This window comes from Tubulanus polymorphus, chromosome 11 (genome assembly GCF_964204645.1).
Source record: "Tubulanus polymorphus chromosome 11, tnTubPoly1.2, whole genome shotgun sequence".
NCBI classification, from domain to species: Eukaryota; Metazoa; Nemertea; class Palaeonemertea; order Tubulaniformes; family Tubulanidae; genus Tubulanus; species Tubulanus polymorphus.
In genome coordinates, this window is record NC_134035.1 from 13636688 (window position 1) to 13662203 (window position 25516).

At 40.1% G+C, this 25516-nt stretch overlaps 1 protein-coding gene across 1 annotated transcript; it reads right to left on the bottom strand.

The window, feature by feature from the left end:
• Positions 1–358: 358 nt before the first annotated feature.
• Positions 359–25516, bottom strand: LOC141913380 (paired box protein Pax-6-like). The gene is made up of 9 exons (XM_074804886.1): positions 25444–25516; positions 20571–20917; positions 16788–17001; positions 5092–5241; positions 4745–4827; positions 3091–3257; positions 2458–2561; positions 1095–1214; positions 359–477 (listed from the first exon to the last, which is right to left on the bottom strand). The coding sequence occupies exons 1-9, from the start codon at positions 25514–25516 to the stop codon at positions 359–361; spliced, it is 1377 nt and encodes a 458-aa protein (XP_074660987.1).

Consider the following 25516-nt stretch of genomic DNA (forward strand, 5'->3'; position numbering starts at 1 on the left):
ACTCATAAACCCCTAAACGCAATTGAGTATTTAAACCAATCCCGACAGACAGCTCCCCGACCCCCCCCCCCCCCCCAAAAAAAAAATGTAACATCGTTTTTATTCGACGTTTCATGTAAAATTATTGTTTTGTACATAATTTATTTGTATCTACACATATTCATCGTTCACACGGTTACAATATACACCACACCAGCGACACCTATATTCCACACGCGCTATCCTAGTAACGTTTGTTTGTCTCCGTTAGAGTCTCGTTTCTTTAAGATCACGTGACTAATCGTGAAATATTATCTCGGATTAAAATTCCGCGCGCGTTTTATTACGGTTATACAGAACTATACCGTCGCGCCACCTATCATTGAATCCTAGGCCAATACTGTGACGTCATTGCAGCTCCCATATGGGCCATATTGTGGTCTGGGTGACCTCCACCTGGTACTTGTACCGGTACGCTTACTCCTGGTGAGATCAGACCTACAAAACACAATACAAATACATTTATCGATTTATTCGTTGTTTTATCGATTTTTAGTTCGATTATCGATTTTTATAAACAATTTTTGTTTACAATGCATTTATGATATTGTGGGGACCTTGACCTTCGAACAGAAAGCACGAAATACACGTACAGCAGACTCCACGATAGAATAGGAAGGAAATGTTGACATTACTTTGACATAGATAATCATAAAACCACCAAGACGAGCGCGGTTAAGACCGAGGTGGGGAGGGATTCCTGGGTCTAGGGGATGCAGTAATTCAGAAGTTAAGAGTTAATCAGTGGATAGTATTAGTAACAAAAGTCATCCGCCCCTGGTTTCTATGTAATCAACTTTTGAGCAACTGGCAGTTCACGAAAAAGTATCGGTTAGATACAGTTAAGTTTGAATTGTTTTCTTCGAAATAATTTGACCAATGATTGGAACTTGTCGTGAAACTGTACCCCATACCAGAGATTGGAGTCTACTGTCGATTTCAGACTTCAGATAGATATTTAGAAAGTTTCAAGTTCAAAGTCCATGTTGGAATTGTTTTTGTTTTTTTTTTTTAAGGAAAAGGTGTTTGAAAGATAGGTACCCATGCCAGCATACCGGTAGATGAAGCGTTGCCATTGTGAGTCATATGACTGGACATACTAGCGGCAGGATGTGGGTTACAAGGTTGTCTGGAATAGTTGCTTAAACTCAGTGGATCGTAACTTCGGGCAGGACCTGAAATTAGACAATATAGAAAAATACGTTAATAAATAATTTGAAGTAAAAACTCCACAACGATAAAGAAAATCTTAATGACAATTTTAAGTTTCGACCAGATTTTCTATGGGTCATTTTCAAAAACTGATTTATAATGCATTTTAACAATACAGCGTGTAGCGACAAGGTTACTATGTGATATGCTAGGATGTAGTGAGTGTCAAGTTCATCGTTCTCCCATAGCGCCACTGCTTGGACCAAATGGACACATAGCATTCTAACGAATTTTCCAGCGTCCTAAAGAATGATATTGCCCTTGAATTTGAGTTTTATTTGGTAATTTTCTGTTCGGAAAAATGTCGTCGTTTAGCGAGCAGTTGCGTTGAAAAAGATGGCAGCGTTTAACGGACTTTGACTGTATTTGAATTTTAAATCCTAGAGGGGGTCGATGATGGTTCAGGGGGAGAGAGATGACTGCTCGCGAGGGGGTCGGGTAGAGGGGAATATAATCATCAAATTGCCCCGCAGTATATCACGTGTTTAATTTCTGTCTGTGTCTGTGTGTGAATCAATGTACGGTATTATATTGCTACCGCCTCGAACCTTTCTAATCGAGTCAGAACCTCTTCTCTTACAAAATCAACCGCGTCGTAAACCGAACCCGATAGATTTTGTTTTAACGAATTGTCTCTTGTCTTTTTTTTGCTCCTCGCTCGCGTTCGATATTAGCGATGTTGAAATGAACATCGTAAACGGCAGCAGCAGCAGCAGCAGCAGCAGCAGCAGAAGAAGGAGACGTCATTAAGATGATGCTGAGGTATCATAGCGCCCGCAGCTATCACTGATAACCAGGTGTCACTGTTCTCAAATACCCGAATGATACCGGTTTTTATTAACGACCACAAATCTTTCTTCCTCTGTGTTATAATATCAGCAACTCTCCCCAGTTTATCGATTTCATCTCTATTAATCGTATTTAATTTTCTTCTACCCAAATTAGGAAGACGAGATGCTGCATTTTCTGAATTTTCTGTATAGTTTTTTTTTTAAATTGAATCCGGTTTTGTGTCTTCGGGCTGCAATCGATTCCTGCGAGGGTTCGGTTTTTGAACTGGGGGAACTTTCTCTAATTAAGTTTTTATAATCTTTCGACGCCGTAAAATATGTTACAATAGGCTAGAAATGATGCCTTGTTTCCGGGTGACTTTTACAGATATTGAATCACGTGAGTGTCCAGTAGAGACTGGGATTGAACCCTTACCTGGAAGCATACACGAATAGGACGATGTATTTGATGACTGTAAACAAGCCGGATTAGCTTGTATATTATTGGACAGTGTATAACTCGGCACTTGTGGCATCGAGCTAGAAAATAAAATATAGAAAAAACATACAAATTATTATTTTACTGAAACTTAGAAGTCATCGAGAATGAGAAGGTCGTCATTAGTAACTACAATCATAATTCTACTGAATTGTTGAAAAGTTAGCGAGAATAAAAAACTAATCATAATTTTTACTGAATCTGAGAAGTCTCGAAACAGAATTAGACGGTTGTCTTCAGTAACTGATCATAATTTCACTGAATCGTAGAAGTTATCGAGAATGAGAAAGTCGTCAAAGTCGTATAACTAATCATAATTTTACTGAAGTCTTTGACAATGAGAGGTTCGCCATAAGTAACAAATTATAATTTTAATGAATTGTTGAAGTCATTGAGAAGTCGTCATTAGTAACTAATCATGATTTTACTAAATCATTCTGAAGTTATCTTTGCCGTATTGATAAGAAATATATACGCATTTGTATTTGCAGTGATTTAGACATAGACTGAGTGTGTAAGACCTACAGTAGCTTATCATAATTTCACTTAATCGTTGAAGTAAAGACCTACCTGTATGTATCAGCCATAGTAGCTATAGGTTGATGCAATGATGGATACATTCCGTTAGGGAAGCTGCTGTTTATCGGGATACGACTACCGCCGTTAGCCGCGTCTCGTCTCTGGTTCCGTAATTTCTCTTCGCGCCTCCATTTTGCTCTTCGATTCGAAAACCAAACCTTCAATAAATATACATATAGTATTCATAGCAGATATCTCATATTTTAGGTACAGCCTATAATCTGGATAGTGGAGTGCTAGGCAGGAGCATAATAATCGTGGTAAAGATATTTTGAGTGCTGGCAGTAATCTTCAAATTATAGATCGTATTTATGTTTAAATGAATACCCCGTAAAATAATTTATTTTCATACTGAATATGAATAAATTATCTTAATAATTATAATGATACATAATAATCATTGCTATTACAATTATTACTTTGATATCAGATATCAGAATAACTTTTACTTGGGAAACACATTTAGATAGAAACCCAGACTAGAATCGAAATATTTTCTGAGATTCTATTTTGCGATGCAATTCTTTTTCTCAAATCGGTGAATGGCGACTTTGAGAATATTTTTGATCGATGCCCCCCTCGAACAAAGTCGCGAATAATCTCCAGTCAGAATCTCGGTAATAATCGATATCGTCGCCGCCGATACGAGGGGACTTAATAAACTCATTACTCTCGTGACGAGTTTAAAAGGACCCGGGAATGTTTTCACTTTATTATCTACGCATTCAAGCGAACACAACTCGGTTCCTTATTCGACAATAACTATATGCAAATGAGCATTAACATGACGTTTATAGCTCCACATATATCCGCTTATCGCGCGCACTAGATCCTGTCGCTTCGTCACCTAACTCTTATCGACCGGCGCTGCTGCATTAATTCATGATTTGCGCAAAATGTCGTTTAATTTAACCCCGGATTATTTTATTTATCTCTCGCTTTCTCGATTGCGTCGCAGTTTTTATGTTAATGAGATTACGGGGGTAGTCTGTCTCGCGACCGCTCATACATAACACAAACATCGGTTTTTTACGATCAGGTAGTTATATACGCAGCCGTAGCCTGGTTTTCTTTTAAGTGCGGCGGCAAGAATTTGGACACAGTACATTTCGAGCGTTTAAGCTATCCAAGACGGCAAGAACCTCGATCAATTTTTTCTAAAATCGGCCCAGCTATCCGTAGAATAAGCTCCTTACTTAAAAATAATGCACATATTAAAAAGTCTAAGAGGTCCTAAACCCTGAGCTACGGGCTTGATAATTGTGTACATTTGTATACAATGTAGACAACAATATAATGTATAATACATTGTGTGATACTATTAGTCGTGATTGAGTGTGATCACTATTTGTGATCGAGTATGATCACTATTTGTGATCACTATTTCTTGTGAGTTTTCAAAACGGAGAATAGAAATTCCGTTTATAAATATATTCGGTAATTTCCGTATCTTTCCGCCTGGTTGAAGATCGGGGTCTAACGCGTAATGCGGAAGTGAAGTCGTTCACACAGATAGTCATCGTCGTTATCTGGGAAGGCATTGAACTGAACCGCGGCGATTCTTCTCGCCTCTTAAACAGAGATAACCCTAAAAACCGGAAATACACGTGCACGCATCACACACACAGACTGTAGCGCCACCTACCTGAATTCTAGCTTCCGGTAAATCGATTTTTTGAGCCAATCGTTCTCGAGCGAAAACGTCTGGATAATGAGTCCGTTCAAATTCTGAAAGAATAGAAATTTAAACGATGAATCCACGTGAAATCGACTGTGGCATGTGAGGATCCACTAGGTGTCGCTAGTGTGTATTAGGACAATGGATGCCGCATTTTTCTCTCAGGTTCGATTAAAATCTATTAATATTTTATCAAAACCATCGAATTAATTAACAAGAATTTTTCAAGTCGATTTGTACTATTGTTACGCACGCCACCTGGTGGGATAGCTGGTGGTAAATACGTGGAGCACGCCCTCTGGCGGGATATTTACCTTTTTCCAGTGATTCTATTTGCTCGTTCGTAAACGAAGTTCGATTTCGTTGTAATTTTCGTTTCAAGCGCATGCGCATTTGTTCTTCCGATTCGCCATTTTGTGACTCGGAACTATGTGAATTACTTCCGCTGGTGGCGCCATCTGAACCTGTACGATACAAATAGATAAATCAATAAAACATTATACACACGTGTTTCAAACATATATAACTATGTTAAAGATCAGTCTCAGTGAGATGATATTCTGCGAGAATGAGATTCTCATATGATTTGATATTCTGTAAGATTCTGTGAGCTGGGATTCTCGCAACATGTGATTCTCTGAGATAATAATCTCAGTGATACTTTGATATGATATTCTCAGTGATACTGTGAGATGATAATCTCAGTGATACTTTGAGATGATATTCTCAGTGACACTGAGATCCGATATTCGCTGGGATGAGATTCTCATTGCTGGTGATTACTGATAAATTGATACATATGCCGCAAATATAGATTAGTCGATATAGTATATCACACTGTATGAACAATGTAATTTATTGATTTAACAACAAGTTCTGCCCCATCTCTCTCTCTCTCACAATTTCCCAGCCATACGACAAAATGTTTATCAGTGTTTTGGAGGAACCGCGTCTCTCTCCTGTTGTCGAAACAGACAACAAACAAACAGCATTTTGAAGGATTTAAGTAATTTGAAATTGTGACGTATATAACGACCATTTATCGATATATCTTTTTTAAGAACATTAGAATTTAGGCAGACTTTGCGTCAAAAACCGGCAACATTTCGAAATATGACAATAATGATGATATCTGTAGCGCATTTTGTCGCGGTGGTCGGCTCCGACACTCCAACACGATTCGGATAAAGGATGTCGCGACTGTATGATTCTGTATCGCGTGATAACATACAAATTCACATCTATTCAAATTCTATCTTTTTACAAGAGAAAACCTGATCAAAACCTGATTAATTTTCCACACGATATATTTTTAAACTATATTTCTACTCGACACGATGTAGATGGCGTTGATTGGTGTTAATTGCGCTAATTACTGGTTACGCGGTGCGCGCGGTGGTCACGTGACCGCGGTGTAACGGTAATTAAGTCAGTTGTACGCGGACAGATAACGCCTGACAGTCACTCAGGGGGTCGGGCTGCACGGGTTTATCAGTATAAGGCAGGCTGCGGTTATGACGCGCCAGGCTATTCAGAATTGCAGCACTGTTGGCGCCCGTGACGGTTTGGTCACGTGTCGAGTCTGGTCCCGTGACAGGTAATCTCTCCTCCTCAGTATTACAGCGTATAGTAGCGGAGTGACAATGTATCGATCTGATTTTATATTTAATGATATAATTTATTATCGTTATCACAGCTGAAGAGAATCCGATTTGAGATTCTTTCCCCGTTTTAAATCTGTCGCTGTTTCAGGATTCCGTTTACAAGTTACACACCGGTTATTGTAAGTGACGTCATAGCGCTCAGCGGAATTGGTTTTTGTCTTCAAGTAGGGATTGAGGGTGTTATCTATTTGATTGGTAGATTTGATAAGTTTTGATGTGTTCCCCCCTTACAAAACCACTACACCTGCCGGGAGCGAAACAAGGTCTCGGATTGAAGGTGTTGTATCGTTAGTTAGCCTGTCAGGGGACATGGACCCAGTTCCACAGTTGTGAGTTAGAGTTAACTCTGAGTGAGTTAAAGTTAGTTCATTTTCAATGAGTTAACTCTGAGTAAAATCTTAACTCACAACTGTGGAACTGGAACATGGTGTACATAACGAAAGGTTAATCAGCGGATTAACAAAATCTAAGAGTCTCTCACATGACTTCACTTATCCAATATGGCGGCGGTCACGTGGTAAAAGGACATGGCTGATTTAATTCTATAACTATATACAGTAAAAGTGGCTGCAGCTGAAGTTGTCGTTGTTGTGACCAGCTCATTATACAGACACGAACGCTCGACTGCGCCTGCGCGATGAACCGTAAAATAGAACCTAAACTTCTTATATACAGTGACACGTGACCCGATTGACATTCTAATACTGCATCGTCACTTGCTTAGTGATAAATCCAAGATTAATCTTACACCACGACTAACTGCGCCTACTCCCGCGATTATATATATATATATACACGTAAAACATAAAGAGGTTTTACAACATTTAAATATAGCGGAATAATTGATGATAACTCACGTTGTTTTCGACAATGGGGCGGAGGAGGAGGGGGACACAATGGACCTCTGTCTAATGAACCAATTTCGCCTTTAAGATAAAACACGTCAAAATATATACAATATATATTGATTTGAATATCCCGGGATCAGCCTTCAATATCTTAACTAAGTGCCTTCTCTTTTGTGTTTGTGACAGTTAGGATAACAGTAGATTTGCATAATGATGGCGATAACAAGGGTCCCAGTGAACCTGTGACGTGAAGCCGAACATTTCTGAAGTATTTCTTTGTATTTATCCGTATTCGCGATGACATGAGGATGGCTCCGATATCGGTTTTAATTAATAATGACATGAGGACGGCTCCGATATAGGTTTTGATGAATAATGACACGAGGATTGCTCCGATATCGATTTAACTTATGATGAAAGGAGGATGGCTCCGAGATCTGTAATAATATGAGGGTGACTCCCGAGTGTTTTAATTAATAATGACACGAGGGATGGCTCCGATAGTAAAGCGATATAAAATCTCTAAGAGATTCTGTTCGTAGTCCATAAACAACATCACGTGTGAGTGTCTAATTTGCATATTACATTAGTATGCAAATATTTGTATATATAGAATTAAGTATTTTATGCAAATAGCAATTAATTAACATGAAGCCAATAAATTCGTGTTAATTAGATTTGATGATGTGTCGACAGATAATTAGATTCTGGGACATTTGTCGTTAATTGGATGTTGCAGTAGTGTGAGATAGACCGATAGCTTGAGACAACAACGATATCTCACGACGATATATCATCATTTTGACTATCCCGCGATAACAATTCGATATTTCGAGAAAAACAATATCTAACTCTCATACACAGGGCGGATGGTAGGAAATTATCGCCAAAATCTGTTGGATGATGGCAAGTCTTAGAGGCCGCCATTTTGTTCAAGATTCCTATACATTCCGTTGACCAGAATAGCTCCCCCTAGTGACAAGTGTATAGTACTTACTGAGATGTCGTCTGCCCGGTGATTCGGCTTCTTTTCGACACGCTCCAAGGTCGTACATATAACAGGGATTCGCTTGCAGACCTGAAACATAACAATTAATATTATAATCAAACATCGGAAATATTCATAAGTTCAAACCTCTAAAAAATATTCATACTTCAGTTTGAATGTCGCATTTCATCTGAACTATTATAGAAATTGTAGAAGTTCCTTCCTCGTACGAAAACTAGGATTCAACGAGTAGCCAATAGTTCCGATACCTTCAAGACCCACACGAAGTCCAAAAGCGGCTCTAAATCTACTTAATGAAGTTGTTAGATTGACTACAGAACGAAGTTGATCTAAGACTGGTCTTAAGTCTAAGCCGTGATTATGCAACTGAGCCTAGCTATCAAAGCTAGAAGTTTGTCAATATGTGTGTGGGGTTGGGATGCTATATTGTTGGGGGTAGGTTGTTGAGGGGTATATCTCTAGCCGGAAATAGAAGGAAGTTTTGCGATTGATTTTCCCGGAAACTTTAATTCTACTTCCGGTTTACATATATAAACACATTCACACGCACAGACAGCGATTGCGCGTGCGCGTCAGACCGTTACCGAAACATCCGGCGAGTCGAGGAGAGAGCGATCAATTTGTCACGGGTTCGACACCTGATCCTATCTGAACGGTGGTTAATTTCACGCCGTCTGCTCGCCGACACACGTATCAACACTCCAGTCGACAATAACGTGCCACAGTACGCTTCACTGCGCGCGCAACCGACCGTTCAATGTCCCCGGATGTTTATGTCGTATCAATTTATTACTTTATATCGTCGCAGGTATAGAAAAAAACCGCGTGGTACATTTTAGACGTGACGGTTATATTTCTGACCATTCTGAGTTATATCTGAAGAATGGGGTAGTTATACCGGTACCGCTACTGTGACAATCGAGGATGGCCACTTATATCTTAAGAATTATGTTTGAAATGTTGCACATGTTATAAGTATATTTAGTTCATATAACTGAGTGCATTGTTGCTCCATCTGGTGTGTGTGCCGGTACGCTATTAGGTCTGCTCCATCTGGTGTGTGCCGGTACCCTATTAGGTCTACTCCATCTGGTGTGTGCCGGTACGCTATTAGGTCTGCTCCATCTGGTGTGTGCCGGTACGCTATTAGGTCTGCTCCATCTGGTGTGTGCCGATACCCTATTAGGTCTGCTCCATCTGGTGTGTGCCGGTACCCTATTAGGTCTGCTCCATTTGGTGTGTGCCGGTACCCTATTAGGTCTGCTCCATCTGGTGTGTGCCGGTACCCTATTAGGTCTGCTCCATCTGGTGTGTGCCGGTACCCTATTAGGTCTGCTCCATTTGGTGTGTGCCGGTACCCTATTAGGTCTGCTCCATCTGGTGTGTGCCGGTACCCTATTAGGTCTGCTCCATTTGGTGTGTGCCGGTACCCTATTAGGTCTGCTCCATCTGGTGTGTGCCGGTACCCTATTAGGTCTGCTCCATCTGGTGTGTGCCGGTACCCCTATTAGGCCATACGTATATATCATAAGTAAATAAATCTTGATTGGTGGTGGTGGATTTTCTTTTGTTTTGCTTTTCGTTTTTTTTCATTTCTAGGGCTGATCCCCCTGATTTGGTACTGCCTTTAGGCTTGGGGATGACCTTTCAATCACGTAGGACCAGTGGACATTAAAGCATCATTTATAGAAATCTTGTACTACATATTTATACATAAATATATCATTATTATTATTATTATTATTATTATTATTATTATTATTATTATTATTATTATTATTATTATTATTATTATTATTATTATTATTATTATGTTATAAATCATCATTCGGTTCAAGGATTCTCGACTTAAAACTTAAAATGAATATATTCGTCATGTATGTCATAATATACGCCATAAAATGATAATCATTTGTGTCCGTAGTTATCAGAGATTCCTTCTATCAGATATAACGACGTCTCTCTCTTTTTATCGCGCTGGAATCACCATTACTGAAACTGAGCGGCTGTCGCACAGACTAGTGGATGTATCGTTATGGTACTAATGAGGTTATCGAAGATGAGGAGAGAGGAGAATATCGAGCATTGCGTTTAACGAGCACCCTGTCATCGCACGCAGCATCGCCACATCAAGTATCGGTACTGTCAACATCTTCTGCCGTTTTATCATCCACTCGTCGCGCAGTGCGGTTTCTCTAGTTAAACAACACCGCGACATCCTCCCCTTCCCCCTCATCCTCCCCGTCCCCCTCATCCTCCCACTAATCTCGTCTGCTCTCAGTAACTGTACACCGCTGTGTCGGTATGTGTTTAAACAGTTGGACGATTCTTGATCAAAAGTTTCGTAGTTTCCGTTGAGGGAATAATTGACGATATGGGCCGTCCTGAATTGTGTCTTCTCCTAAGGAATTGCGAGTTATACTTAACTATCTTCTTTGGTCTTTCCTTTAAAAGAGGGAACTTCTTACAAAAAAATCTAACCAGCGCTCAAAGCACATTGTATGTTTAGGCTGTGGACCCAGTTCCATTGGTTTGATTTGACCCTGAATCCAGTTCCACAGTTGTGTGGGTTTAATTAGACTCTGAATCCAGTTCCACAGTTGTGTGGGTTTAATTTGACTCTGGATCCAGTTCCACAGTTGTGTGGATTTAATTTGACTCTTTGGATCCAGTTCCACAGTTGTGTGGATTTAATTTGACTCTTTGGATCCAGTTCCACAGTTGTGTGGGTTTAATTAGACTCTGAATCCAGTTCCACAGTTGTGTGTGGGTTTAATTAGACTCTGAATCCAGTTCCACAGTTGTGTGGGTTTAATTTGACTATAGATCCAGTTCCACAGTTGTGTGGATTTAATTTGACTCTTTGGATCCAGTTCCACAGTTGTGTGGGTTTAATTAGACTCTGAATCCAGTTCCACAGTTGTGTGGGTTTTATTTGACTCTGAATCCAGTTCCACAGTTGTGTGGGTTTAATTAGACTCTGAATCCAGTTCCACAGTTGTGTGGGTTTAATTTGACTAAGGATCCAGTTCCACAGTTGTTTGTAAGTTGAATGTTATTCAAATAGTTTACAATTATTGATTAAATGACGTAGAGTTCACTACTAAGTACAAGTTTAAATAAAGTTTGTTGTATCTGACTCATCACTGTGTGCTGCTGCTTCAGTTTCATCATCTCGTCTGCTGAGGGGGTAAAATATCACGCATCAATAACGATCAAAGTGCAGCGAATTTTCCGAAGAAGTTACCGACAACAAAATCATTGAACGATCCTCGATTTCACACTCGGCAACCGATCGAGTGGGTATTACCAGCACGGGCCGCTATAGCCTGCGGTTTAACTAACCTCTCTCAAGTGATCGCCAAGTTCTGTCACTTTTCCTACTGATTATAAGTTCGGTTACCGACAGATAACGGTTATTTCTTAAGAGCTATTTCCGCTTAATGTCTGTTCCTAATTTCTGTAACTTATCACTTCAGGGTCAGTAAGTTGCAGCCACCTAAAACAACTCACTATCGTTCAACCACGTTAATTCGAATATCTAATTTAAAATTCAGACTTTTTCGGTCCGAACGTTTTTTTCACTCATCTAAAATCTGAATAATGTTGACAATAGCACTTTACAACCTTTTGGGGCCTTTTGGATCGAGGGGCTGTCTACAAAATATCAATTAAAAACACAACCATTCACCAAAATGAACAAAGTTGTTTTACATTTTCCCTCTGACCTTGACACAGAGATCTGGATGTGTAACTTCCGGGTGACCTAATTCCGGCCACCCTCGTCTCTGCGGTGCCCGATCAATTTTTTGACTGATGTGATTTTCCTAGCAACCACCGAACGACCGAAATAACGACGTGAATTGTTGTCAAGAAACCGAGTCGGTGAAAGGAAGTGGTCGGTCGAGCCGGGACAGTGGGACCAGTCACAACGGAGCCGAAATACCCTGATCTATTTACAAATGTACAACGATTTAATTATTCTTACAGATCTTTAGTAAAACTCGTACAATCGACTCCTTTCACGACGGACTGCGATGGGCGGTTTTAGTAAACTAGCCCGACTCTTCAAACTGGCGCGTTCTCAAGTGGCCATCTTTGTGTATAATGTTGACATTATGCCGGGATTAGTCGCTGATATAGCAGACCTGACGCCATCGACGCCATCGACGCGAAACCGGAATTAAATACAACCTTCTGACTCTATTTTTCGGTCGTCAAAAGAAAAAGCTCGAGATATTTCACCAGATTGTTGTCAGACGATATGAAAAGAAACTTTGTGAGTAGCATCTCTCGGATGGTGATGTGTGTGACCCTGTGTGATTCAAGAGCTAGATGTGGCCTACATTCTCCAACCTACACGCAATCGTCAAAAGCTCGTCGTTGATAAGGCGGCTTAAAGAGACACCTTTCTGACTCTCTGCAGCAGATACCATCGACACGGGGGCCTAAATTTTGCTTCTTACAAAATACATTTGGTTTTTAAATCTTTTTTCAATAGTATAAGTTGGTTTTTATATTATCATCTATTCACGAGCTGATATGTTAGATGTTAAGTGGGTTACGTTAATGAAACCTCGGTACGTTGACAGTGGTTGCCGGCTGCGGCAAGTGAGTGACCTGAGGCTGGCTGGCTACTGTCAGTATGTGCGGTACGGACTAATCAGATTTACGTTAATTACATGCTAGAACACACGTTGATTGGTTCCTTAATGATCCGTATATTGCCTGTATGATGACGTCACTCGACTCGCCGATAAGTGGATCCATGTCATTACTCTGTCGTCTGTTTATTTAACCCGCAGTAATAATTACTTTTCCTCTGTTAATTAATAGAAAAACTATTTGTTTTTTGGAGATTCATCTCTCGTGGGACTCGGATGGAGTGGTCGAAAACACTGAGGCAGGTTTCAATATGGAAAAAATGATTCCGGATTCTCATCCGGCGAGCTCGTTTCGACCAAAATACGCTCTTCCTATTCCGGAATAGCGGAATCTGTGACGCTCGAAAAGGCACAATATAAGTTCGGAAACTTTCGGTAGTTGCCGGGGTTTCCCGAACGGCTCGGACTGTTGTAAAGCTTTCACCTGGACCGGTGACGATGGTTTCCGGAACGAGTCGGAAAGTTATGAATCTCACCTGGACCGGCGTGACTATATCGGTGCTCGGCAATCTCTTGTCCACCATTTTGACAGCGGTGTACACGTGAACTGATGGTGACTAAATTACCCGTGGACAGACAATACCGGCTTGTGGGCAAATGACAGACTTAGAGAAGTCGCCGGCGGCTGATCTCGTCATGTGGGCAGGGTTCGAATTATTGTCGCCGATTACTAATGTGAGAATACAACAGATTAAGCCTTAATTGGATGAAAAACAAAGAATCAGTTTGCACTTTGAAGACGACAAGTAGCATCCGTCTGTAGTTTCAAACATGCGAATTCGTGACGGTTATTCAACGGTCGGTATTGTTACTGTTAGCACTTGTCGTTTTTGAATTCGTGTCAGTCGATGGAAAACCGTTTGGTTTCAAGCTGCGCAATCGTTTGCGACATCCCCGAGAACAAGTGACGAACAAGTACTTGACGCCGTGAAGATCAGTTGGCGCTACCACTGCTGCTGCTGCTGCTGCTGCTGCTGCTGCTGCTCCAGATGAAGAGAGACAGACATTTTGGTTCGATTGTAAATTAACGCCAGAGATAAGTCGAGTGTTGAGTGTCGATTTTATTGTTACATGGATATAAAAAAAGAATGGCGGGTTTTAAATTAATTTGATGTGTAATAATATCAAAATGAACAGCGCGTTCTCAGCGTGGTTCCATCCATTCACGCGCACGCGCTACATCGCTCATTAAAAATATCCATATTGGATCATGAGATATCACGAATGAGATATCATATTCGTTGTATCAGTATCGATTCTGAGATATTGTTCATTAATTGTTCGCGGTTTTTGAGAGAATGTTCTTTCTTGGTAACGACGCAATAACCACCGCCATAACTATATTGGGATCCTGCGGTTATCAAACAATGATTATTTGTATTTAAACTAATTCAATACGTCACAATACTGCCGCTGTGGAACCGGGTCAGAAATTGTGGAAATGGATCCAGAACTGGTGGAACTGGATCCTGAACTATGGAACTGGTTCCTGTTGAAAGGTTCAGAACTTTGTAACATGTTTCAGAACTGTTGAACTGGATCCAGAACTGTGGAACTGAATCCTGAAGTGTGGAACTAGGTTCAGAACAGTGGAACTAGGTTCAGAACTGTGGAACACTGTATCCAGAACTGTGGAACTGAATCCTGAACAGTGGAACTAGGTTCAGAACAGTGGAACTAGGTTTTCAGGAAGGTGGAACTCAGAATTCAGTCGGACTAACAGTGATGACAGTGTTGTAGCTGTTGTATCTATAATGAGGACAGATGTTGGTGTGTGTGTCGATACACATCCCTTCTAGTCTGTCAAACGTAATAATTAAATAATTAGCAAAAGGGACGGAAAAATCTATGATAACTAAATTTGTGACTGTATTTTAGTAATTAACCGGCTACCTGCACTCGTGCTTGCTACTTTGATCTTTTACACAACGATGAGTCGCAATTCGATTTAGCGAGAATTGCGATGAAATTAACGCAGCTCAGTGCAACGCGACAACGTTCACAAATAAATATTGACCATCTTCCCGCCACTGTCAATTGGTTGTCATTGTATGCACGCTGTAGAAGCCCTGAAGCTGATTGGATAAACTCACAAAAACATCGCATTAATCTATAGCTAGACGTAGATTTTAGTAAGAATCCATGTTGACTGAAAATCGGCTGCCAGTTATAAACAGACATGAATTTTAGATTTAAGACCAGTCTAATTTCAATCTGATTCTTTAACCAGTCTAATCAACTATTATGTTGTATCATCACAAATTTAACTGGTCTTTAAGATCAGCGTAAGGTCTTTTTTGTTCTATAGCCAATCTAACAACTTAAGACCAGTCTAAGCTCATTTTAGTTCTATAACCAATCTAACAACTTAAGACCAGTCTAAGCTCATTTTAGTTCTAAAACCAATCTAACAACTTAAGACCAGTCTTAGCTCATTTGGGTTCTATAACCAATCTAACAACTTAAGACCAGTCTTAGTTCATTTTAGTTCTATAACCAATCTAACAACTTAAGACCAGTCTAAGCTCATTTTAGTTCTATAACCAATCTAACAACTTAAGACCAGTCTAAGCTCATTTGGGTTCTAAAACCAATCTAACAACTTAAGACCAGTCTAAGCTCATTTTAGTTCTATAACCAATCTAACAACTTAAGACCAGTCTAAGCTCATTTTAGTTCTATAACCAATCTAACAACTTAAGACCAGTCTAAGCTCATTTGGGTTCTAAAACCAATCTAACAACTTAAGACCAGTCTTAGCTCATTTGGGTTCTATAACCAATCTAACAACTTAAGACCAGTCTAAGCTCATTTTGGTTCTATAACCAATCTAACAACTTAACATCTGTCTAAGCTCATTTTGGTTCTAAAAACTAATCTAACAACTTAAGTTAATGTCAGATTTAATTCTATAACTCTATATCAATAGAAATACATTGTAAAGTATACATTGTAAGTATGTATACATGATTGTTACATTGGCTGAATCATTATTGTAACAATACATATAGTTTACAACTTCGAGGAAACAAGTTTAAATGCGGTTCATGGTTTATGTTCCAGCCGCTAACAGTCGGGGGATGGTTGCAAACTTTACAAAAGAAAGATTGATAATTTTTCCCGGTAAGGCGGTCCACACCACACGTGACCCGCTCGTAAACTCGTAAAAGTTCGGATCGAAATTCGCGGCCGAGAAATTGCAATAATAGCGAGATCGCGCGGTTTGAAAATGTGACAACATAATTACGGGTTTCGTTGGATAATCGGGGACCGTACAGGAAATAACAGAATACTCAAATAGACACCAGGTGATTTAAACTATTACCAGAAAATGAGCCGTAAGTCCTAATTGTTCGTGTGATAATAGTTTAAAACCAGAATATTGAGATATATCGGCTGAATATCGAGGAACTATATCAGAATGAGATATACAGAGACACCATCATGTGTCCATATTGTACGCAAGCGTCCTATGGCTTTATGACATTGTTATTCTCAATAAGGTTCCGTTTTGACATTTATTGAAATCGGTTTAAAACGAAAATTAACCCCAATCTGTCACTGACTTCCCGCCGGTTCAAACTGGTTGGAAAATTATTGTTTCTCACGAACCAGAATTGAAATTCCTAATTATGTACTTTCAAACAAAATTTTACCATACAAATTCGACCGCTGATCGCACAACTACATACTGTTAATTCGATTTCCGATTTCCTCCTGTTTCGCTCCCGACAGGTGTGGTGGGTTTGTAAGAGAAATATATATACCCTCAAACCAAAAGAAGCAAAATAAGAATTTAGATAAAAATAAGAAAAGTTGTCTTACCTTTTTTGACATCTGCGTGTAAAGAGGTTGGTTGTTGTGTAGTGTATTGTGGATGAGGAGCCAGGCCTGGCATTCCGGTATTCGCGTACCACGGATTCGGACGAGGCCACGCCTGTCCGTTCAATAAACCCAGTTTATCGTACATCGAATTTTGTCCTAATACTTTTTGATTTTCTGTAGCTAAATTTCGTAAAACGCGATTTATCGACGACACCTGTAAAATATTGAGAACATTGATAGTTAAATCTCAAGATAATATCGAAAATATCATTTAGAAATATCATATCTCAATCTCGTTCAGATGTAGAAAACGTTGAGCGAATATTCCCGATATCCATTTAGAAGAACAAATCTCAAAATGAAATCTCAATTTCGATATTTTTCAACAAAATTCCGAATCTCTGCCTTGCCATTACTGAAATATCCATGTGGAGCAAGACAAAATATCTGGCAGCTAACATTGCGGGTATTACTCTGTCCCAAAAATGATACCAATGAAAACTCTTTGAATACTCAAATTGATCTTTGTGAAAACAAAAACGCCGGACACAGGGGTTAACAGCAGTACACTAATAGCCGGACGCTGACCGGGGACTGTAATGGGTTTACGGCGACGGCAGGAATCACATGATATAACTGTATAAACAGGTCGCTCGCGCGCCCATCGAATTGGGCCCGCGGCTAGCGATTTATTGGCCCGTTGTTAGGCTAGAAAATAACCGAGTTGGGGGGTGTGAAACGATTAGTCCGTTTGCCCACTTATAACGAGCCTTAAAAGACTCTGCAGATGTCGTCTGCAGTTCGTAGAACGAGCCATGCCCGGTAGCAATATGGCCGCCTAATAGTCGCCTGTAGCAACTAACTCATGATATGAGTGATTGTTGTGCTTGCGGCACCGTCGAGCTGAAAGCCCCGGCACAAAACGCCAATAATGACAACTTTGTTATTTCAACAATGGACGCGAAATGAACAGTTTGACAGTAGCTGAAAAAAAACTAGCCCAAGGAGAGAGACAAATGGCCGCGCGTAGTTTTTCATAATGACTGACTGATATATCGTGCAACCGTTTGAGAGATGGTTACGACCAGAGAATCAGGGCCCAGTGGCACAGCCGAAACTTAATTCCAAAAGTTGTCCCGACTATAGTCTTAGATTGCAAGATTCACTATAAAACTTAGTTGGTCTTGAATCTAAGCCATAACACTGACTGCGCGCATCCGGGCCCATATCGAGTCAGGTGTCTGTAGCCGGAGAGCCAAGCCCGTGAAGCCCTGGGTGTCAGGAGAACCAGAAGAGGACAAACTTTTTTTTGAAATTCTAAGTGCACGTCTTAATATCATTATCAATTAAATCGATTAAAAAGTGGAATCTATTTTGACACGTTTGAAGCGCGATGAGATTGAGATTGAGAGATTGAGGGACGGAAAGGACATCTTTCCGGCAAAGTCAGAGATTTGTCTACAATTTATTATTTACTAATGTAATGATGTTATCCTCATCCTTTTGATCGTTTATCCGATTATCTCCGCGGAGAGATCATTAAAGATACTGCTGATGATGTTGTCGAGGCCCGCACGTTCCTCTCTCTCGCTCCAAGTTACTGGTATTAAGAAAACGGGACGAGCTGGTTATGATTTAGTACACGGCGACTGGCCACTGTGAATAGCGGATGATAATCCTATCAGCGCAACAGAACCGTTAACACTCACACACACAGGTAATACCACTTAGTCAAATGAATATTCCAGCGCGCGCGCGCTATCCTGTTTTTCACGCTACTCAAACTCGACAGACACAGAGACAGAGAATCGAGCGCATCAGATCCGTTGCCGCTGAAATGATTTACTTAACTTTCATTACCAGTAATTGTTCGGTTTATGAAAACAACTTAATGAAGGCAGAAACACGGTCGCTCACTCGCTCGCAAACCTGTGCAGACGAGTTCTAACAGGCCAAACAAATCGCATTCATTTTCGATAATACACCAGGTGTAAATTCAGGAAATCGGCCATTTTGATTTTTTCATTCCTCTGCCCGCTGAGCGCTACTCGGGGTGTAGACCTACTATCGTCAGGTTCGAGGCTGCTTTTGGCCCAGAGAAAAAAGCTTTCGATCAGGAAACTCGAAAACAACTCGAACCACCTACGCCACCACCATTGACAAATAGCCGCCATTTTGATTACAGCGCGGTAACTAAGCAAATGACCGAAGACATGTATTTCGCTAAGGGCGCCATTGTTGTGCGCCAATGGCGTATCCTGCAGGTGGAGATGATTTCGTCGAAACGTTGTGGTTTCATTTTGGATAAATTTTCTCATATAAAATTCGAATATTGTGGACTTCATCATTTATGTACAGTTTATACACAGAGTGTGTTTCCATTGGACAACTATCGTGTTTTTAGTGCCTTCGTCTTAAATCTATCTTTTCTCTAAACAATATTCCTTCGCAATCCAACAGAACTGAAGTTTTGTTGAGAAACGAATAGATCCCGATGGCGAGCCTAATACTCCGGTAATGAATGAAGGGGAAACGCGTTTATTGAAAGCCTATATTATTGCGTGTCACGTCTGCTAACGGAGGCGACAGTAGAAATACGATAGCGGATAATCCGCGGATAATCCTATACTTAATTAAATATCACTTCGTTATAATCTTAATCTAATTATCTACTAGTCACGCGCGCACTCATCCCGCTCGCTGATTGGTCATTTAGATCGCTACCTCTATAACGGTTGTGTTATGATATTATTTGCCCGCACTTCAGTTTTTACGGTAGCCCATTTTGGGCGCTGAATGTTTGTAAGAACAATTTAACCGGTGATTGTCACGTGTGCGCGTTAAACTCGAGACTAATTCACGTTGAGTGCGAAGTAAACAAATCGAACACAGGAAGTAAACTGCGTTAACAATGGCGGCCGTTGAGTTTCGAGTTTATAACAATGTCGGCGGTTTGATAATGACTTGTAGTGTACGTGACTAGGAATAGATTTGAAGACTTAACGATTTCGACTCCCTCTCTCAGTCAGTCTCTCCTGGCGAACACACACACACGCTAAACTGTGAAGAGCTTGAGCAAATAGACTCTCAATCATTTAACAACTCCTTCGTTTACTTAATCAAACAGATTAACAGGCAATCATAAACGTTGACACTTTCACACTTAACGGTTTATTTAAAAGTGAGATATCGTTATATTGGCTCGTTGCCCGTCTGTCTGTGTCGTCGTGTCTGTCGATTTAACACCGGTTTTAAGCACGACTCGGAGGATGATATTTCATTTTGACTGATATGAATCCATCGCGTACGGCGCACGCGCGTTAGAGAGAGTGTGTAAATATGAACACTCTATGTTTTATCGGCTTCGTTACATCAGCGTAACAATAGCGGTAATAGTATCAAATGCTTTTTTGCGGTCAGTCAATATTAGCGTTTTTTATTGAGTCGAAAGTCCTTAAAAATATTCAATATTTTGAGCGATATTTAAGCCAACTACAGCTACACATATTATTAACAGTTTTATACTAGGGCATTTACAGCAAAATGGGATCATTGGAGATTTCGTAACTTTGCAAAATATGTCGTTTTGTTTTTTTGCTCGAAAAAAATATTTTTCGACTTCAAATTGTCTTTTTCATTTCTCAAAACTCAACCAAGTTGCGCGGGTTTTTTAAATTTTGAAATATCATCGAAAAATCATTTCTTGAACCGGTAAATGAAACTCACAATTTGAAAATATTGAGGTAGGGGGACATGTGAATTAAGGTAGTCTGTGTAACTTACGCTAGGTATATTATCCTGATTACAAACTCCATCTGACAACAGCCGATCTCTGATTTCCCAGGCGAATATAGACGGACATTCTCTCTTATAAACGGCGATTTTACCGACCACTTCGCTGGTGGCCACTCGAGGTTTACTGCCCCCTATCGCCCGGGGCCGGATCGAACCGGTCTCGTAGTACCGGCCGAGTATTTTACTGACGCAACCGTTCGACACTTGTAGAATCCGGCTGATATCGCAGGGTCGGGCCCCGCTGTGCGCTAGTTCCACTATCCGTTGTCGCGTACTATCCGGTAGGGGGCGCCCGTTCACGAATACGCCTCCTAATTGGTTAACGCCACTATGCCCTGAAACGAGAGTAAATATGGATATATTGAGAATTGTGAGGCAAAAACAGAATCGATATCTCGCCATCATCTGATCATACTGTATTGCATCCTAATGATTACGGGCCCAGTACTTCAAAGTTCAAAACGTAAATTAGGTCTTAAGTTGTTTATTTATGACTGGTCTAAATGTAAGCATTGACCGCTATGGCCCAAACAGGACTCAGTTCTACTAGTAGAATGTATATAATTGGGTCCTAAATTTCTAGATCCAATATTCTAACACGTCTACGCAGAGATATCCATTCACGACATCTTGTTGTAGCCTCAATTTGTTTTGTATTCATGTTCGGAGTTAACGTTTTCTGTTAAGTAACGATATGTCTGGGCTAGTGACTGGTACTGCCCGAGGGGCTCGTGTGACTGGTACACAGCCGCCAACAGTGAGGGGCTAGTGTGACAGAGAGCCCACAGGGCACACGCCGCCACTACACTGTTACTGCATGTTATTACATTTTTCGTTAACTATCCCGATCGCTGTATCAGACAGGATATCACACAACATCGTTAGGTTTTATAACGGACACGTTCGGTGCAATGACAATATTGACTTAAGTTGGTCACTGGTAGTTCACACACACGCTGTCGTCTGTAGGCCTCAGTTATCTCTATCAGGTATCTGCCGTTCTACAGTAAAACGTTTAGCACTTACACAAAACTTGCTTTTGAAATACACGTGAATCAAGTGAATAACGCAATGTAGATTTACGGTCAAAATCCAGTAAAATGGTTAATAGATAACCACTGCTAAATTCAAGCTAGAAAATCTAGAAAAAGACATAGGAATTTAGATTTTTAAGAATTTAAACTGAAGAAAATGAAATTCATTTTGTCATCGCATTTTCATGGATTTATTTTGACTAGATCTCTACGCGTCATTCTGAATATCAGTCAAAACATTATTGATCGTCTTTTTTAAATGATTGTATCTTCAACAATCTCCGCCGTTTTAATACGATTATTCGATATTTCATTATTCAAATATCAAACATTTATATAATTCCATTAAAACAAAATGTTGTCACACGGCTATTGTTTCCCGCAGAACCGCAGAATATCGCAGCAAACTTTCAGAAAAAGAAGACAGAATCTTTTGTTCGCTGTGATAGCTCGGGTTTGAATTTAAAATGAAAATATCTCGGCGTGGCGTAATACGAATCCAGTCTATGAAATCTAAACTGACAAGATCTGTCAACTCGAGCTTGTCAACTTGTCGACAAACAAAACCTGTCAATCTAAAACGTCTTCGAATTATCGCGTAAGACTTCCTGCGCCGGTTTTATATTTATCAGATTTTAATTCGATTTATCAAAACTCTCACTTCGAAATCACGATTTCTATCGAAATGATCGAATTGTTATGAAATCTTAATCAGGTTTTGCTCGATGTAATTTCGTTAAAGAAATTCATGAAATATGAAAAAAACTGAAATGAAATCTTAATCAAAATGCAATAAATTCGCAGTTTAATTTGTTACTGTTGTTATTAATCTCATTGTTCTTATAATATCTCATAATTTCGTTATAACTTTTATTCTTGAAGATGACTATAAGAATAAAGTCGAAACGTTGAATAAACTGCACTAGCTCAAGGAATACAGTATTCCTGAAGACGATTATTAGGATATAGTGGAAACGTTGAATAAACTACACTAGCTCAAGGAATACAGTATTCCTGAAGACGATTATTAGGATATAGTGGAAACGTTGAATAAACTACACTAGCTCAAGGAAACATTTCAGACACTTTTTAATCTTAGTTTGCAGGGATTTTATATTATCTTTACAACACGCACTCAGAGTGTTTCATCAATGGTTATTTTAATCACATTTTCCTCGCTGTAGTAATTGGTTTAAGAAATTTATTTAATAGGAAAAAGATGTTGAAATTTAACCCGTGATCGATGATGAGACAGATTCCTACCTTGGAAGGAGTTCTTTGTTTAGGGGGAAGAGAGAGAGAGACCTCAGCGAGCAGAATGCGAGTACGCGTTCGAGTGGACCCACGAGTACGCTACGCCCCCAGGCGGATGACATAAGCACAATAGACCCCTGAAGTTACTGTAGGTTTTAAGAGATCTGTTAAATTAATTGAAATGTTAGAGTAACGAGTTGGTGAACTAGGAATACTGGTACAATCGCTCCAGGCGCTGAACAGACGAGAGAGGGGTTACTCTGTCACTCCGTGGTCTCAAAGTTATTTTAAATCCTGTAGTTTTTTTTAGAAGCACTTCTTAATCAATGGGTTTCATTTGCTAAACTTTAATTGGATTCGGAATGGGATTTTATATTATCTTTACAACACAGACTAAGAGTATTTCGTCAATGGTTATAATGAGGACAACATCAGTATTTCTGAAGATGACTATTAGGATATAGTGGAAACGTTGAATAAACTACACTAGCTCAAGGAATACAGTTTTTCTGAAGATGACTATTAGGATAAAGTCGAAACGTTGAATAAACTACACTAGCTGAAGGAATACAGTATTCCTGAAGATGACAATTAGGATATAGTCCAAATGTTGACTAAACTACCCTAGCTCAAGAAAACATTTCAGACTTATTTTTCTCACTCAGTTTCCAGGGATGTTAAGACATATCGCACTAATTCATTGTTGGCTGCAGCAGACTGGTCGGAAACTGTAACAATGGTCTGTCTCATCCCACATACAGGTCGAGCGATGAAATCACCGCCGTTCATGAAACGAGCCGCGGTAAGTGAGCGTTGTAGGGAATGAATGAGTTTTCATAGATCTGAAACACTCGTCGATTGCCCGCTTGTAAAAGATCAAATCGACTTGGTTAATGATCCAATTTGTTCCCTGCGCTATTCTTTCAAGTCTGGATGAAATAAGACGTTACGCGTCCCGTGTGTTATAGGATTGAGAGTCTTATATCGTCGACGGCACATCTGTGCTGTTATTTAATACTAGTCAGCAGACGACTGACTGTATGAGGGGGATGTCCCCTCCGGGTCATAGGTCTATACCCCGCGCCTTCGCCGTCCTGGACATTTTCATCGTAATCAGCTTATACGATAACCAATTCTCAAGTCATCATTTGGAGGAGTCGTCACATTAATGAAGTCATCTCTATTTTTGAGTCTCAATTTGTATTTCTAATTCAATTTACCAAAGTGTAAGTCGTCATTTTGGATAGGTCGTCAGTCCCAGTAGTTTGCACGACCTTAAGAGTCAAATATTAGCAATATGAGAATATAGCTTTAATAGTCAGCTAATTGAAATGACTCTCAAGTCTCAACGGACTGTGGAACTGACTCTAGACAGTGGAACTGTGTAACTGACTTCAGACACTGTGGAACTGACTTAAGACACTGTGGAACTGACTTCATGACAGTGGAAAAGTGGAACTGACTTCGCACACTGTGGAACTGACTTCAGATACTCAACAGCGGGTCCCGACTGTCATTATCCTCTAATGATAATCAGCTCCCATGTCGTTATGGTGATATAAACAATATAAATTAATGATTTTGTCGTTTGGTTCAAAAGCGACAGTTTATCAATAACATTGAGTCTTGTATTGATATAATATATCATATACTCCTCCTTACTGGCGGGTGCAGTATAGTGTCCTTGCCGTTACTATTTGTCGGCTCTACTGTTGTTATACAGACTCATCATCTAAACTCTTAATTAGTCTGAATGACCAGAAATTAGATTGTCACAATCTTAACTACACCCACTTTATATATCTTTACTTCCAAACTTCATCCTCTATCTCCACCTGCCCATTTTAACTCTTCTCAAATTTTTTCTTGATCACTCTTTTCCCCCTCTGCCCTCTCCCTCTTCTCTCTTTCGCTCCTTGTCTTTTCCGCACACTCCCATATTTTATAACAATATTCCCACGGAACGCCCGCATGCGCAGTATTGTATACCGTGACGTCACGGAAACCACTTCCATACGGCGCGTTCACGGCCCTAATTTCAATAAAATTCAAATTATCCGTTTCACGCGATAATTCTATAGCGTCTGTCATTTAGTGCCAACCCGGAAACACGTAAATTGCTAACCGGTCGACGGAACAATGCCAAACCCTGAGTGAAATATCAAAACGTCTTTAATACGACTCAAATTAGCCGTTATACCGATCATACGGGCAGGTAGGAAAAAAGGTCGCTTTGCATTTTTGCGAGAGTATAAATTTCTGAATTACGTTTGGCCGAAAGCGTGCGAACAATAAACTATAGCAGATGACATAGACCGGTTACCGGTCACCATTGTTAGAATTCAAATTGTAACCATTGCGACCATTACCCGGAGCAGCGGATCATTTCAATTGTTTATATCCGTCGCAATAGAGAAAGACGTTGAGAAGACCAACACGTCACCCGATAAATAAATTCGGCTTCTAAATTCACAAACCGGCTTCAGAGATCCCCCGAGGCGGGTCATAACCAACCAGGCAATTGAAACCACCTTAGCCTGTAATTATAGTTCATACCGCTACGAATTGCGAACCGTTTGACGGAGTTCCGACCTCAAACTGTGTCGGTCCGTTTGACGGGTTCCGGGCACTACTGTGCATAGCCAT

Coding starts and splice junctions, on each gene's coding strand:
- LOC141913380 (XM_074804886.1), bottom strand. CDS start 25,516: ATGGCTATGCACAGTAGTGCCCGGAACCCGTCAAACGGACCGACACAG. Junction 4,828..5,091: donor AATAGAATCACTGGAAAAAG/GTAAATATCCCG, acceptor CTATTCTTTCAG/AATTTGAACGGACTCATTAT. Junction 1,215..2,457: donor CTATTCGTGTATGCTTCCAG/GTAAGGGTTCAA, acceptor GTCTAATTTCAG/GTCCTGCCCGAAGTTACGAT.